At 40.8% G+C, this 17,735-nt stretch overlaps 1 protein-coding gene across 4 annotated transcripts in view; it reads right to left on the bottom strand.

Annotated features, from left to right (window-relative positions):
- The window catches only part of QTGAL (queuosine-tRNA galactosyltransferase), a 136,284-nt gene that overhangs the window by 79,161 nt on the left and 39,388 nt on the right, over window positions 1-17,735 (bottom strand). For all 4 annotated transcript variants that reach the window (XM_075441208.1, XM_075441209.1, XM_075441211.1 and 1 more), the window contains one exon: window positions 16,934-17,029. In XM_075441208.1, the coding sequence (XP_075297323.1) occupies window positions 16,934-17,029 (96 nt within the window). The remainder of the gene's footprint in view (window positions 1-16,933; window positions 17,030-17,735) is intronic.

Here is a 17,735-nt window from a genome sequence, read left to right as displayed (position 1 = left end):
CAGCCTATTCCTGAGCATGGCTCAGGCCACAACAGCCTTGGCTTTTAGCAGAAGCGAAAGAATTTTTCAAGCATTGTTAGAACGATTCCCCCATCTCCCCCCGCCCAAAGCCCTGCACTAAGATTAATGAGGTAGCTCATGCCTTTCAGAGCTGCAGGAAGCTGAAACGATGACTACATGTTCTCCAGTTATGTTTTCAGACTTGTCTGTTCAACTCTCTTAAAACTCAGATTCTGATAAAATTACATTGCTCGCTCTCTCTCAAAGAACTCCCTACCTGTAGCACAGTCTTTTTAATATCCTGATTTCCTCAGATGATAATTAGTATAATTTACTGGAGGACCAGTGGCGTAATTCCTTGGTAAGGTATCTCAGGTTCAGACAGGCGTTCTTCACTCTGAGGGTGGTGAGGCCCTGGCCCAGGCTGCCCAGAGAAGCTGTGGCTGCCCCCTCCCTGGCAGTGCTCAAGGCCAGGTTGGATGGGGCTCTGAGCAACCTGGGGTGGTGGGAGGGGTCCCTGCTCATGGCAGGGGGGTTGGAACCGGGTGATCTTTAAGGTCCCTTCCAATCCAAACCACTCAAAGGTTCTATGAAAACACATTTTAGAAGACAATTATGGAAACTGTTCCCGAATAAGGGTCTGCTTTTGCACGAGGAAGATAAGCTATTTCTCTCTGCCAGCTGCTCACACGTAACTATGCACATCAGTGAAGCAGATGTTGAGATTTCACAGACCCAATGTACAAATGACATCATCTTGCTTTAAATAGAGGTTTGACAGAAGTTATAAAAGCACATGTAGAAGCCAAAACCTGTTATTTTTATTATCACTATGAACAGACAATAAAAATATTGATAATAAACATTTTTCATTTGCTGATGTCAGTGACAGGTAACATTGCTACAATCACCGAAGTTACTAGGAAAGAATTCACCAAATATATCAAATATCAAATGGAAACTCAAACAACCTTCAGAGTATGTGAGGCAGTAGCAGAAATACGTAATGGTTTTAGAAAGAAGTTTATTTCCTTGTATAATTTATTTGTGTTTGTAGAGCTCTCTGGTAAAAGGCAAAAACTGAGAAAAGACTGCATTTCAGGCTATTCCTCAAAAGTTCTACGAAGAACAATAAGAAGTCCCAGTGTCACAGACGGAACATGAGTCTGCCTTCCCACAAAATAAGATAACTATATAGGCTTGTAACTTTCCTTCTCACTTTGGAAAGCTTCCGACTTGACCACTCAATATATATTGAGTCAATATTAAAACCACAAACCATGCCGCCCTCCCAACTACACAGTATTAGCCTCCTCCCCCCGAGAAAACACAGAACCACCCCCTGCCCCAAAAATCAAATTTCCTTTCTCTTCTTACAAACTTTAGACCTAATCACGTAAATCAACAACCAGCAGTCCTAGCACCTTAACAGTTCTTTTGTTGAAGTTCCCACCATTCTACACAAACAAAATAAAGATTCCGAAAATAAATGTAAGGCTTCCAGGCTGGCACAAATGAAGCTAAGTAACTATTAAGCATTTCCCATCATTCAGGATTTATAATACTTGTAAATGCACCATCTATACTGCAAAATACGTGTATCAATACTGTTACTTAATTTAACAATTGTAACTGATTCCGAGATGTCGGGGGAATAAAAAAATGCCGCTTAGTTTACTATTCTGAGATTCCAAATCACAATTATATAACTCTAAGAAAGCTGGTCCCAGCTAAACGAGGACACTCAAATACATGTGTTAAGTGCAAGTTAAAAAATTTCTATCAATTAAAAAAAATTAGTAGCCTGGATTAAAAACCCTTGGTCCCTACTTTTAAGCTCTCCAACAGTTTGCTTCCTGGTCTCAGCAGAAAAACAAAACCCAGTCCCCTCCAACTTCCCCTTGTCAATACCCTCATCTCCCTATATTACAATTTCTCATCAATATAATATTCTATATAGCACAACTTGGAAAATTAATCTAGAGAAAGTAGATGATATTGTAATCTCGTAATTCATGCTATATTAAAAAAAAAGTAACAGCTACCATTTTCAACACGTTTGTAGCTAAATACTGTCTTAATTTCCATATTCACCAAACGTTTACCCTTCTTAGAATCAGGTATTACAGTACACCGTCTGGCCTAACATTTGGCCATCTACACATTATCAATATGCAACAACGGACAGTTTTCAGTTAATTTTCAGGTAAATACCTCAGCATGACATACTCTAACTTAGTGGTTTGCCACGGACACCTTTATATTTATACAGGAGAGCTGCAGGAAACCCTCCCTACTAATACAGAACTGTCTCGCCTTTCCAGGGCTACGAGGGCCGCTGCCCCAGCTGGTGCTGACCGGCGAGGCTCTCCGTCACTGGTACGCGGCCCAGCTGCAGCCACGCACTGGCCTCTTCCGTACTAAAATTTTATAGGTATTAGCATTGCTTGTGTTTTATTCCTAACAAATTAGCACAAGCCCTGCCACAGCAACAGAAGTTTGCCATTAAGACCCCAGCTATGTTAGCATTTTTACTCAAGAGAAAGGTGAATTGTGTTCCATATCTAGCCACTTGCACCTGGCATCCTACTATAAAAGCAGACTTTGGACTTCACCTATCCTTAATATAGAACTTGAAACTAAAGTATTAGAGAAAACACGCTTGCTACTGAGGCATATAATTTCTTCCTTCCTCTTTATTCTAAAATTATTCACATTACCTACTTGATGAAAAAAAAGCCCAAGCAATCTAAGATTTGAGTCACACACAGAACGTGGTAGATTCTTATCACAGGGACCCTTTTCTCACTGAACAGTGAAATGCACGCTGTCCTCAGTCAGACAGAAACTAATTTCTCGTTTCTGAATAACAAAACATGCATTTACTACAGATACTGTTTCAGCCATTTAAGAAATATTTTTGTGCTTTGCTTTTGTCATTTTATCAATGCTCCATCTGTGTCCGGTGGCATCCTCTCTTGTACAAAACAGCAAGGTGACAGAGCCAGTCGTTGGCACTTGACATCAACATGCTCATATTCTATGGCTACGGCTTTATTCTAAAAGCCATGAAAGACTGAATTTAAAATATGGCAGAACACCAGAAAATTTTTTCCATTTCCAATTCTAGAAACAATCTTTCTCATCCTAAATAGCAACCAGGCCCACAAAGTCTCTTCTCCTTCCACTAAGCTACACTTCTGTCCATTCTCCTCTTCCCACGGTCTCCAGAAGGGCAAGGGGTGCTGCACCACCTATACCTGTTAAACTTTGAGATAAAAATTATTTATTTGAAGAAGAAAATTTCATTAACTTTCCATCATTAATACATGGTTATTTATACAGTTCTACCAACAAAGAGGAAAATGGTAATTCATTGGACATGACATCAGCATCACCATTCCTTCAACAACCCCATTCTGTTCAAGACAAAATGAGCTACAGTTAAAATTTTTTTAACTACTGGGAAGTGCCCATTTCTACCAGCATGCCAAGAAGCGCTGACAACAGAGGAGATGCCCCAGGTTACCTGCAACCACGAGAATTTTAAAGCAAACTGTTCTGAAGGCAACGGGATAATAATTCATCATTTTTAATTTGCAGGAAATAGCTACTATTTAAGTTCTTCAATAAAAATACATTAAAATTTTGTGAGGATTATGCTTTAAATATGGTTTAAGCTAAAAGAATTAAAATGTGAAATGACACACCGGCAACTACTGCAATAAATGAAAGGGTCAGCTGTTCTACACTTTCTAGAAGGAGGAGGCGGCAAACATCTAGCAAAGAAACACAAAATCCCTAAGAAGTTTTCAAGACACAATTTTGTATCAATAGACACTGATTTCACAAAACAGAACACTGAGCCTTCTAGCACCATTATTCTTTCAGCTGACAGAACCAAGGCCTCACAAAAGTGACTCTGTATCATTTAACTGGGCTATAGCCGGCAAAAACTGCTATCGCCGATGCCCAGCGTGCTGACAGGAAACAGTCGCTGCCTTCAGCCTTGATCCACCCACGTGAAATGAAGCTTGCTGGCTGCCCACAGACCGGCCTCTGTTCTCTTTGTAATTGTCAACATCTGCTCTGCAGATCTATGAATAATTCTATGACACACACACACAAAATCTCTCCTACTGACTCCAAAGGTTGTTGGGTTTGTTTTTTTCTTTTTAAATGTGTAATCTGACACTGAGATTAAGAGAGACGCCTGCTTTGCTCATAGGTTAAGATTTACATTCTTCTGAAAGATGCCACTAAAATGGAATTCAGGCTAGGCAGGAAAAGCTAATGCTGCTGACCGTTACCTTCTAAAATCAGGTAGCTGAATAAGTGTTGGCAGTTGAGGTAATACATCATTTTAAAATATTGTAGGCAAATGGAGCAACAGCCACTGGTGTGGGCTCCATAGCAGCTACCTCCATGAGACGTAGCTGCGATTCCTCTGCTTGACTCATGTCAAGTACAACAAACCTCAACTCAAACATCTCACTCCTGAAGAAGTGAGAATGCAGACATACCAATGGACACATTCAACAGGACCTGAGCTTCAATTAAAAGAAGAAACACATCTGAGGACAGCTTAGCAGCACTGTCGCTTGAACAACTCAACTTGCCTGCTCTTTCAAGTGAGCCATCAGGGGTTTGGAGACAGTCAAGCATTTGAATCTAACAGCTCCTCATTTATTTTCATTTCACAATCACAGATTTATTTATGTATTTGTTTTTATAAAAGAGTGCCAATATGAAAGATATGGCTAAAACTCTGGGGACATGGCCACACTACAATTTTAGATTGCCACCATGCCTGGCTAAAAAGGAAGAGAAGAAAAATGGAGATGCACAGATGCACTGCCATTGGCCTCTCTGCAGTACTCATCAGCGATGCTACTCTTCATGATCAGTAAAAGCGTAAGAGTGGAAACAGAAATAATTAAAAAACAAATCACATGGGGAGTGACTACTCACCAGTATAATTCTCAGATAGTTTTCCAGGACTGGAAAATAATGTGACAAGGCTTTCTTGACTGGCTCCTGAGCACAGCATAGGCAGACTGCTGGCTGCATGTGGGACAAAACTAGAAAAGAAGAAATCCTTTCTTCTTCAGCTTAAACACCCAGGAAATACACAGAAGGAAAAGAACAATGAGAAGCATAAAACTAAACATGGTCCTTTTAGTGTCTTGCTGAAGTGTACGCTATATTCAGGTGCACTGCAACAACTTCTTTATGTCTCTTTCTTGCTTCTATTACAACAAAACTGAGAACTTCCCTGCAATTTCCCAGATGTAAATGCTGTGACAGTAAGATTGCTTCTTGCTAGCTCGGGTTCAGTATTACCTTTCTGGCCTGGCAGCGCTCTAAATGAAGCGTGTCAGAGTGTATGAGCACATTTAGTTTCGCCCTTCTCAGCAGAGGTCTGTAGACTTGTCGAGTCTGGTTTCTCTCAGAAATATGAAAACCTGTTTCAATGCAATTGCCAACCCAATGACCAGTTTACCTCCTTTCCTTGAGACTTTGACTTCATAGAGCGTTTCATGGATACATCACTGTTTTCTCTGGAATATGAAGATGATTATTAATTTGCTACTTTCTTGCACTCATGGGTGGTTACATTTAAATTTATTTATTAGAAACTACTAAGCAATTTGTTCCTTGCAAAACGAATGAGCAATTAAGTATGTGGTGAACTTGTGGCTCTTTGGTGAAGCATCAGGCAAAGACAAAAATTCTTCAGGGGAAGAGATGAAACTGAGAATGAAGTGGGAAAGTGAAAGTGCTGAAGGCTTTTATGGTCACAGTCATAACAACCACTTCCAGATCTTTTCAGTGGAAAACAGCAAAAAGCTTTAGGACACACAAAACATATAGTATGAGACCTGGCCATACAGTCCCAAAGTCCCCCAAAATTACACAGATGCACTTCAGACAAATAAAAGTCTGGCACATATGTTCAAAATACATTTCAAATAAGGTGTATAAAAAAGTCAGTATCACTACTATTTGATATTAAGCACAAACTTGGACCCTATTTTACTGGCTTTTAACAAAGAATGTGGACATGACCTCTGCTTTAGAGAATTCAAAACAGAATAGAATGGACTGTTTCAGCTGGAAGGGACCTACAACGATCACCTGGTCCAACTGCCTGACCACTTCAGGGCTGCCCAAAAGTTCCAGCGCGTTGTCAAGGGCATTGTCCAAACTCCTCTGAAACACCGACAGGCTCGGGGCATCGACCCCCTCTCTAGCAAGCCTGTTCGGTGTTTGACCACCCTCTCGGTAAAGAAATGCTTCCTAACGACGAGTCTAGACCTCCCCAGGTGCAGCTTTGAACCATTCCCACACGTCTCATCACTGGACACCAGGGAGAAGAGCTCAGCACCTCCCTCTCCCTGTCCCCTCCTCAGGAAGCTGTAGAGAGCAGTGACATCGACCCCAGCCTCCTTTTCTCCAAACTGGACCAGCCCAAAGTCCTCAGCCGCTCCCTACAGGACGTGCCTTCCAGCCCTGTCACCAGCTTTGTTGCTCTCCTCTGGTCGCATTCAAGGACCTTCACATCCTTCTTAAACTGTGGGGCCCAGCACTGCACACCACACTCCTGGTGAGGCTGCACCAGCGCTGACCGCAACGGGATCATGCCCTTTCTTGACCAACTGGTCATGCTGGGTTGGTGCACCCTGGGATGGGGTTTGCCCTCTGGGCTACCAGAGCACGCTGCTGGCTCCTACACAGCCTTCTGCCAGCCAGCACCACCAGAATGCTTTCTGCAGGGGGAAATTCTGCTGCAAAGCTGCTTAAACGGACAGCAAACGACAGATAGAGAAGAGAATAAAGAATGCAAACATTAGAGGAGGCAAAAATCAAAACACAGGCACGCCAGGTAAATCCGGTGCAGAAGGCTGTGCAAGTAAAGCGGCTGTGGAAGGAGGATTTGTATCACATGCTGCAGTCTCATTTAACAAATAAAACCCCCAAAACCCAACAAACTAAAAAAAGAAAAAGATATGCATCTTAAGACTCACTGATTAGGATCTGAACTGCCATCAATCACAGAATGGTAGGGGTTGGAAGGGACCTCTGTGGGTCATCTAGTCCAACCCTCCTGCCCAAGCAGGGTCACCTACAGCAGGCTGCACAGGACCTTGTCCAGCCGGGTCTGGAATATCTGAAGAGGAGGAGACTCCACAGCCTCCCTGGGCAGCCTGTTCCAGGGCTCTGTCACCCTCAGAGGGAAGAAGTTCTTCCTCATGTTCAGACGGAACTTCCTGTGCCTCAGTTTGTGCCCGTTGCCCCTTGTCCTGTCACTGGGCACCACTGAAAAGAGCTTGGCCCCATCCTCCTGACACCCACCCTGAAGATATTTATAAGCATTTATTAGATCCCCTCGCAGCCTTCTCTTCTCCAGGCTGAACAAGCCCAGCTCCCTCAGCCTCTCCTCGTAGGGGAGATGCTCCAGTCCCCTCACCATCCTTGTAGCCCTCCGCTGGACTCTCTCCAGTAGCTCCTCATCTTTCTTGAAGTGGGGAGCCCAGAACTGGACACAGCACTGCAGATGAGGCCTCACCAGGGCAGTGTAGAGGGGGAGGAGAACCTCCCTCGACCTGCTGGCCAGACTGCTCTTGATGCACCCCAGGATCCCTTTGGCCTTCTTGGCAGCCAGGGCACACTGCTGGCTCATGGTCAACCTGTCATCCACCAGGACGCCCAGGTCCCTCTCCACAGAGCTGCTCTCCAGCAGGTCCACCCCAAGCCTGTACTGATGCATGGGGTTGTTCCTCCCCAGGTGCAGGACCCTGCACTTGCCCTTGTTGAACCTCATCAGCTTCCTCTCTGCCCAACTTTCCAGCCTATCCAGGTCACGCTGAATGGCAGCACAGCCTTCCGGTGTGTCTACCACACCTCCCAGTTTGGTGTCATCAGCAAACTTGCTGAGGGTACATTCTAACTCTTCATCCAGGTCGTTGATGAAGAAGTTAAACAAGACTGGGCCCAGTACTGACCCCTGGGGGACACCACTTGTCACCAGCCTCCAACTAGACTCAGCGCCGCTGATGACAACCCTCTGAGCTCCGCCATTCAGCCAGTTCTCAATCCACTTCACCGACCATATTACTTTTGTCTTGGATATAATTATACAGTAGGAGATGACCTAGATATACAGAGTACAAGGAATATGAAAAAACACTGGGATTACATCAGTTCAAAGCTTTTGCACTATAGCATCAACCCAACAGGCTACACAACGCATAATTATTTTCACATAAGAAATGGCTGTGCTACAGAGACTTGTACATATTTTAGTATAATCACAGCAGTGCAGCTCTCTAGTAGACATGTGGCTATATTTGTATAAAAGTTGCATGTAATTCAGATGTAACTATGAGCTATGCTGATACAAATAACCTTTACACAAGTGAACCCACATAAGGGCTTTTAGTAGTATATTCTGGCATCAAATCCCTAACCAGATAGACATAACTAAACTTTCTACAAGCTTACATGTTAACAACCTAAATTACAGGCAGCACACTTATGCTGTCTTTAGTGGCAGAATAAACTCTCCAAAGTGACAAAGAATAAAAACGTAAAACTGCAACCAGGTTTTAAACAGCAAGGGCTTGTCTTAATCTGTCTTTACCACTTTATAAAATAATTGTAATCCTGAGATTAATATGTTCATTACTATATTTATTTCATTCTGACATTATTAGGGTACAATTATACAAAGAATTATCCAGAATAACTATAGTCCTCCTGGCACGCTAAGATATTATATGGCTGAAAATAATAATTCCTTTTATTGTACAAACTTTCTGAACACCCATCTTTATGTTGACAGATATGCTTCATATCTACTCCAATAAATTCAACACTAAGTTCTAGAGCATAAATGAATGGAAAATCATGGAAAATACTTCAAATTTGTCTAATAATAAGAAGTCGGGTAACATTTGCTTTTTCTGTGTCAGCAGCTCTGAAAATATCACCATAATTTGCAGCAACTACTAACCATCATATGTTGTTTACCAGCAGCATCAGAGTTTTCGATTTCACTCAGGTATTATGTTTGTAAAATGACGGGTGTAGAACTGCTTGGTTTGCATTTCTCCTCTGCTGCCTTTCCCTGCGCTGCGGGTGCAGTCATTGCAAGTGATGCAAAAGGTTAAATCCACCCACATCATAGAAACCCACTCACCCAGGGAGGTGGCAAAGGCCCAACAGTTACCCTCGAAGCCAGATGCAAGACCATTTCCTTCCTTGTTATGCACCCCATGCACTGCAACCGCGCAGATTTCCGCTCGGGCCAGGGCTCGACTCCCCTCCGCTAACCACAAAGCACATGCCTCCTCCTCCACCTCCTTCACATGTGATCACTCCAGTTCTCCAAATGCAAGCTGCATACACAAGCACTACTTCTAGAGGAACTAGATATGCCAGTCATCCTTCAGATCATGTAACTGCAATCAATGAATAAACAAATATCTAACCTTTATGAAAAAGGACACGCTGTTCTCAGCTACATTTGATCCAAGTTAACGCTCTGAAAAGCTCACTATTATTTTTTTTTATTTACATAACTTCAGCGCAAGAGCTGCTAATTACAGTCCACATGGCCAAGGCTGTATGAACAGAATAAAAATCCCACGTCCCAGTTCGTCACACTTGCACTAAGAAAAAAAATATTAAAATTTAATTAATCATTAAATCTAGATCCCTATACTCAAAAGCTGTTAGACTGGACCAGAATCTGTTTTTTTTACAACAGAGAAAGAAAAAAAAAAAGCTTCAAACAGAGCAGTATAACATATATTGTTAATACTTACAAGAGGATATGGTAGATGTAAATATTTTAAAATTTGACTTCCTTAACTAGTCAAAAAAATCCGAAAAAAGCAAGAACTACTGTAGAGAAAAATGTCAAACATGGCAGAGTGAGGTCAGTATAAAAAAATATTACAAATCAAAATCTTGACTGTGGTAGATCAAACTGGCCTTTAGACCTACTATCCAGTATGCAAAATGATGCTTTCATACTCACACACTCAGCCTCTCCAATTACTATGGAAATTACAGAGCTCTCCTGAAAATCTGGCCCAGTACTTTATCACTAAAAGGCAACACCAAAAAACAGAAGTTATTTTCCAGTAACGCACTTAACTTATGTTCATAGACAATTCTTAAATGGTGAAAAACTTCTCAGTGCCCAGTTGCAAGAGACAAAAAAAGAAAGCTTTTTCCGATATACAAGGTTATCACAGGGAGTTGCATTGCTGTAAAAATGTTTGAAATCAATAATTTCTATTACACTAAAAGCCACAGTAAAAATATTTCCCTTTTCTGTGAAATCAGCACTTTGATTTTCAAATTCAAAGAAAGAAAATTACAGGAAGTTAAGGGTGTGTCTGCTCTGCACTCTCACATATGGAGGACCAACTGAAAAATAAACATCTCTAAATTAGTTGGAAACGTTTATTTGGAGTAGGCTTTTTGTTTTGAAAGAAAAAAATAGCTACAGCTACTTCAATATCTCACCTGTCATTTTAAAACAAAAACTGGGTTTTGTCCTTCATCTATTAGACAAAAGTAAATTTTCCTTGAGCTATAGAAGGCAGTGAGAGAGAAGCCCAAAGGGAAGCTTAAAGGCTGTTATGTGTAAGCTAGGATATCAACAGGATAAATACGTCGTGGTTTAACCCCAGGCAGCAGCTACGCACCAGAGAGCCGCTCGCTCACTCCCCCACGGTGGCTTGGGAGCGAGAATCGGAAGGGTAGAAGTGAGAAAACTCCTGGATTGAGATGAAGACAATCTAATAGCTAAAGAAAAAGCCACACGCACAAGCAAAGCAAAACAATGAATTTACTCATTAATTCCCATCAGCAGGCAGGTGTCCAGCCACCTCCAGGGAAGCAGAGCTCCATCAGACACACCGGTGACTGGGGAAGACGAACGCCGTCACCCCAAACGCGTGCCCCCCCTTTACACACCAAGCGCGACGTCCTGCGGCACGGGGGATCCCTCTGGTCAGCCGAGGCCAGCTGTCCCGGCTGCGGCCCCGCGGGGTGGGGCCACGCGAGAGGCAGGACGGGCCGCGAGGCTGTGAAAGAAGGCTCAGCAGTAACGGAAACATCCCGGTATTATCAACACTGTCTTCAGTGCAAATCCAAGACCTAGGCCTATACTAGCTACTATGAGGAAAATTAACTCTATCCCAGCCAAAACTAGCACAATATGAAAGATCAAAAAAAATAAATGGAGCATTCAGAAACTGGAAGTTATCAGTTGGTTCCATCCACGTCCCTAATTGCAGTCCTACATTAATAATCATGTCCTGATTTTATTTTAACTTCTCATCCTATTTTTCAAAGCAATTTTCAGAAGTATTCAGGAGACATAAATGTCAAAAATAGTTTGGAAAACAAATCATGCATTTCTGAAAAATTAATTCTTGACAGTTTTCCTTTACACCTAGCACCACCTGTCCATCTCTTCAGACCAAATGTCTTCAGAAAAATGTTTGCATTCCATATTGGTATGACTACTTAAAATACAAGAAAAGATCATCAGCTGGAACAAACTGCAGCTGAAATCAGAAATAAACTGTTTTCTACCTGCTCAGTTTCACTGTCCATCAAAATTGTACCACGCTTTATCTGCCACACAAGTATCCAGCATGCTGTAAGACTGTATTTAAATGGAACAGAAACATTATAATATAATATAAAAGCAACTTGGGAGTACAATAAGTTTGGCTTTATTTCAAAAAGTTTTTGGTGAATACAGTCTTACAGCATGCTGGATACTTGTGTGGCAGATAAAGCATGATATGATTTTGATTGCATTGTAACGCATTACAAACCACATTCAAGCCTCCTTTAAGCATGCAAATTATCAAACAAAATATGAAAAGGAAAAATCCAAATTATTTAACACTCTTTCCTCTATGGCATACCTTTACACGCATGCAAAACTGCTAACAGACAAAGCAAAATCCATATACATTTCTAAACTACTGCAAACCTGTTTCTAAGTTCAGAAATCTTTGACCCTCAGATGCCTTTACACAGAGCCTCACTAGGAAGTTCTAATTGTGCCTGGAGGTCACAGATGTGGGTAAGCCACTTCTCATTAAACTTCCTAGAACTCCACAAACCTCTGACATGCATTTTTAAATGTAAATATAAACATTGACTAGCTTGTGAAACTTTGTTTCATTCTCCTTCAGCAGAGAGAAAGGATCAACCACAAAAGGAAGGAGCCAACGGGTTTTTTCTCTTCTATGGTGTCTGCTCAATCCCACACAAACTAGTAGAAGCTACTGTAATTAACCAGTTTGTGACTTTGGTTCTTTTGCTCAGTAGCAAATCATCAGGTCTTCACTATTAATGACACATTTTTACGTAACATGAGTGAAGGAAGAGGAAACAGTGACAAAAAAAAGCCCAGGAAAGTGCTGAGTGTCTTTTTATTGAAAGACAACAAATACAAGTGAGTCACGGTTAGCGGCAAAGATACAGGGAGGAGCGGGTATCAATCAGCCTTTTCATGTTTCATTCATTCTTAACTAAGAAAGTCTCACCCTCTGCCCAGTTTTTGCCTTTACTAATAGAACCAGACAACATGCATTGCATATATCCACTTTCAGATTGCCACCTCTATTATTATTTCAGCTCCAGCACACAGACAACCAACCCCAGTACTTCAAAATCTGGAATTTTCTGGTCTACAAGTAGACAAAACCAGACACTCTAAGCCAGAGTTTTCAATCTGTGGCCCACCTGAAACATTCACCCTACCTGCAATCTACTCCTACTAGCTTTTTACCAGTAAGAATTTGCCTGGTGAGATGCACGATGACAATGCAGCCTTGAGCGTATTGAATTTATGGAAACGGTTCAGCCATGTTATCAGGAAAAGCTCTTGATAGATGGTCCTTCCTCCTTTCAGAACAAGCTACATGCTCCACTCAATCAGAATGCTGGATCTATGTCCAAACTGAGCATCTGTAGTAAATGCTGATTTGTAGCATGAACTTTCATCTAATATTAAGTAAAACTCTAATGCAGGAAGACGTAGTAAGAAGAGAAGCACGGCTTTTAAACCTGTTACTAAATTTAACAGGCACCTGTGACAGCCCAGAAAAGCGGATGTGCTTGTTCTTCTGTCAGGTGGTTGAGAGAGATTATTGGTGAGCACTACAGATCACCTGTGAAAGTGTCCAGACTTCTCCAACCCCAAGAGCTCTGAGACAGATAATCTGTGAAGCAGATACGTCAGAAGCAATACAGACACGGTATGGTGGACAACAGACACACAAAATCAGCACGTTTTGTTCAGACCGTTACTTGTCTAAATTCAGACTATCCAGCCTTGCCAACCATCGAGCCTGCTCCTATTTGCAGGAGTCTCCTCGCATCACTCTAAACTTGCCATCTGCTTCCTAAGTGAAGAACCATAAGAAAGCAGAGAAGTTTCTTGTCTTTGGGGAGGAAAAAATGTCAGGTCAGATGGAATTATGCTTCAGGCTGAATATAATACTTCACAGGCTGTCTGTGAGACTAAACTAACCTAAAGTAGTGATTTAGCAGACGTGGATATGAACTCAGCTGTGTTACTTACAGTCAGCAACAGTCCTTAAAAACTACTTGTACAAATATTTGCATTATTAATCCAACCTTAAAACCATGCAGACATTTTTACTTCTACAGCACAGTAAAATCTCCAGCGTACAAGGGCTGCACGATCAAACTTCAGTCACATTTCAAGCACAAGTAAGACTTGGGTATCCTGTAGGATTAGCCTTAATCTACATTTTTTTCACTTATTCCAACATCAAAACAGTCAGTTCTGTTAATTTGTTTGCTCGTTTTCTTCCCCTACCTGTAACTGTGCTCTGCATGTAATGAACAATTAAAATTATTTCTTTTTACTATTGGCATAAAGATAGCAAGTCTATCAGAACACATATACACGTATTTTAAAGCTCATATTAGTATACCTATAAAAGCATGTTTTAATCACTCCTCATTTATATATAAAATAACATTAAAAAAGCAAATATTAATATCTTAAAAAGTAGTTTTCTCATTATTATGCTGCCTTTGTACTCTGTTACTCCTCACACACTCTCTGGGGTGTATATATTCTGAAATTTCACGCATACCATAAAGCATCTTTGGAATGTTACAGTATAATTGTTTAGAGAAACATTTAATGGATGAGTAAGCATCAAGAGGCCACGGCTAAGGGAAAAGAAAAGTTAAAATGCTAGAAGCATTTTGTATTGAATGATCTTCCCAGCGTGAGGACAGCGGATGGACATTTGATCCAAAGGTCTGGTATTGACTCAAGTGATATAAAACCAGCAGCCAGCACCGAGGCATACGAAGCCATCCAACCACCTAACAAAACATCTCCTACCACCCACCTCTTTCAAACTGGCCCTTAGTCACTGTCTAGTACAGCAATCTAATGCTACAGGATAGTATTTGATGAAACACATGAATATTATGATAGGGGATTACACGACATTGACAATTGCTTTTTTTTTTTAAATTGGTTGCTCAGTTTCCCAATTTACAGCACAAATAATCTGCATGGGCATGATACAGAAATGCGACAGAAGTAACTGGAAAAAGAGCTGGGCACTGAGTGCAGAGACAGTCAAAAAAAGCTGAACATTCTTTCACTACAGGACACTGCTGGAGACAATATGCTGTAAATTAAAGGCAATTTTCCTGAATTCCCTGAAGGACTGCTCCTCCCAGAGATTCTACAAATCCATTAGCAAAGGCCATCATTATCATTTTCTCGGGGCTTTTTTACTGAAGAGAGTTTACAAAAGCACATCCAAAATAAAATGTACGGTTATCAGGGGGAGGGGAGTGGGACAAATCAGGCCTAACCTTAAATAATCGATTCACATCCTGATTATTAGAGAACAGCTGAGATAGTTTTTACTCCCAATTCCTCCTCCCCATACTTTTTTTAAGTCAAGGAAAAGTAAAATACGTACCTTCCTACCTCAATTTGTGATCCAAAGAAGGGACACTCAGGCAGGAGAGGTGCCATACGCTGATGCACACTGCTCTGGAAATCAGGCAGTTCTTCTAGCACCAGAGTCAGAAAGCCAAGCTTCCGCCAGCCTTCGGTCACAGCTGAAGCTTGTCTGATGACCGGGCACCTCAACCCCTGCCCGAACTGATTCTGTGGTGCTTAACAACATATGTACTGCAGCTGGTGCAGTACAGTCTCTCCCAGCTTCATACTTCCACCAAATTTTCAGAAACCTAGTGTCTTTGAGGAACCTCTCTTTCTGCATTAAATTTGGTTAAAAACAGATAACAAGTTAAAAAAAAAAGAATTGAGAACACATAAATAATGTGATTCTATAAATCTCATCTTGTTAATAAACTCATGGACAAGTAGCACAAGTTCTGCTATGCAGCTTCTAGTTCCAAACCTAATATATTTTCCAAAATTCCTCATCCATTTGTAAAACTTATGAATCTAAATCTTACATAAAAATAATGGATTGCACATGCCGCTTGATTAAGGCTTTAAGAGATATTTGTAGGCACGTAAGATTGCAAGGAACTTCCCAGGTCACTGTATTTGCCTCCTACTATCAGAAACACTATATTCAATAATCTCTTCCAGAAGACATATATCCCCATCTAAAAATAAGTTTTCTGTTAGTGTATGTCCCCTTGAATAATCTCAGAATTAGGATTTTTTCTTTTAATTTCCAGATTAATTTATCAAAGACCCCATCCAGAGGCCACTTAGATGAAACACTTCAGATCATGTAGGACAAGTTTTTACATCCTCAAGTTTTTCTTTCCCTTCTCTTCAACAACGCAGTGATCCAGAAGTTGCTCTCAGATAAATTTAGTTTAAAATCTTTATTTTTTTTCCTAATGCCATACTCAAAGGAAAATCCAAATATTCCATGGGTAAATTTTTCTATAACTACTTTCACTTGCTGAATTATAGAGTACCTTAATACCACTGCCGATTTTAAAACAAGGTCTGTCGATTACTTCTTGTGTTACAATGACCATACCAGAGCTTGTGAGTATGCCTTTGGGGGTTAGGGTAATGGGGAACACAACACAGTTTACAATGAAGTCTAACAAACACGGGTATGTTAATCTTTTCAGCCACTTAAATCCAGGAAAATCAAAAGCAAATGTCTTCCTACCACAGCATCACAAAGTCCAACCCCAAATACTTGCATCCTAATGCCTGCTGGGATGTTTTCTGCTAACCATCCATTAGATTTCTTATAATACTCAGTGCACACATTCCTCCACAAGCTGGATTGATTTCTTCCACAGTTTAACTTGTTTTTGCCAAAGTCTCTTTTAGTTCAGCATTGGCTGCCTGCCTAACGAAACAACCTTTCTTTATGCCAAAACTGTCATCCTCAGTTGCACAAGACGCATCTTCTTACAAACTTGTAAAATGAGCCCAATGTTTAATGCCTGAAGAACTGCTATTTTAAAATGATCTCTAGCAAAACTTATACAGACACAGACAGTACCTAACCTTGGCGGGGAGGGAAATCATTCTCAAGAAAGATTTTTTTCCTTTTGTATTTAAATACACCTTTTAAAAAGAAAACCCTAAACTAATTATTAGAACATGAAAGCATATGCATTTAACCACAGGCAGCAGTGAGAAACGCAAGGCTCACTTCGAACCTGAAGGTGAAAGCTTCATTCTCACTCAGTGTGAAGCCATCACTACCCAGTGATCACATGCACCACGGACTTGTCTGTCATGGCAAAGACCAGCCTTTAAGTGTAACAATCTGATAACCTTAGTACGTCATCAAGTAATGCTAATGACTGAAAAAATCCACCTAAATAAACCTCTTGCTCTATTTTTCTGCTGTAATTTCAGTCACAGCTGAAACAAGAATACCTGTGTCAGAAGCTGTTCTTCAGTCAGGGTATTGATCCAACGAGTGTACCGTTCAGTAGACCCCGGTGGCTCTCTTCTGACTTGGCAACCAATAATCTACAGCAAAATCAGACAAATCACATAGTGTAAACTGCTGTATACTGACACGGCAACAAGATCATAAAATAAGCATCCAAAACATGCAAACTCCAAGAATTAAGATTATCTATACAGTCCTGATTAGCCCCCTTCTATGTTCATAATATCATGTAGTCAAATATAATATAACATAGTATAATTTGTCACAGTTGCTCTGCTCGAATGTTAAATAGTTATAGACTTTCAAAGGTCTCTAGAAAACCAACGTTGAGAAGTGTCTTTCCAACAGCTTCAGCCTTGGGAATATTTGAACCATTTTGGTTGAAATTTTCACAGGAAACTCATTCAAAGGCAGATATCTAGAATACAAAATTTCAATCAAAATACTTGAAGTTTGGCAAATGAAAATTAGAACTTTGTTAACACCAGACAATTGTACCAACAGTGCCACCACCTATAATCACATGTTACTTGTAATTCACATAAATAAGGGAAACACAAAATCTGTATTCCGATTTGTCTCATTCATGGTGGAACAATGTAGACAGCCCATTTTGATTTGTTCACTGAAGTACTATATACCCATTCGAGCAACATTTTCTTCTTTAATAATGTTCTGTAGCTGTATAGGTGAAATACGAATGTTAATATTCTGAACACCTATTGGCATAATAAATAGCTTCCAATATGCATAAAACCAGAATACTAGAGGGATTACGTATTA

This window comes from Opisthocomus hoazin, chromosome 21, assembly GCF_030867145.1.
Source record: "Opisthocomus hoazin isolate bOpiHoa1 chromosome 21, bOpiHoa1.hap1, whole genome shotgun sequence".
Classification (NCBI taxonomy): domain Eukaryota; kingdom Metazoa; phylum Chordata; class Aves; order Opisthocomiformes; family Opisthocomidae; genus Opisthocomus; species Opisthocomus hoazin.
Note: the sequence above shows the minus strand (reverse complement) of the source record. Positions and strands in the feature narration are given on the sequence as shown.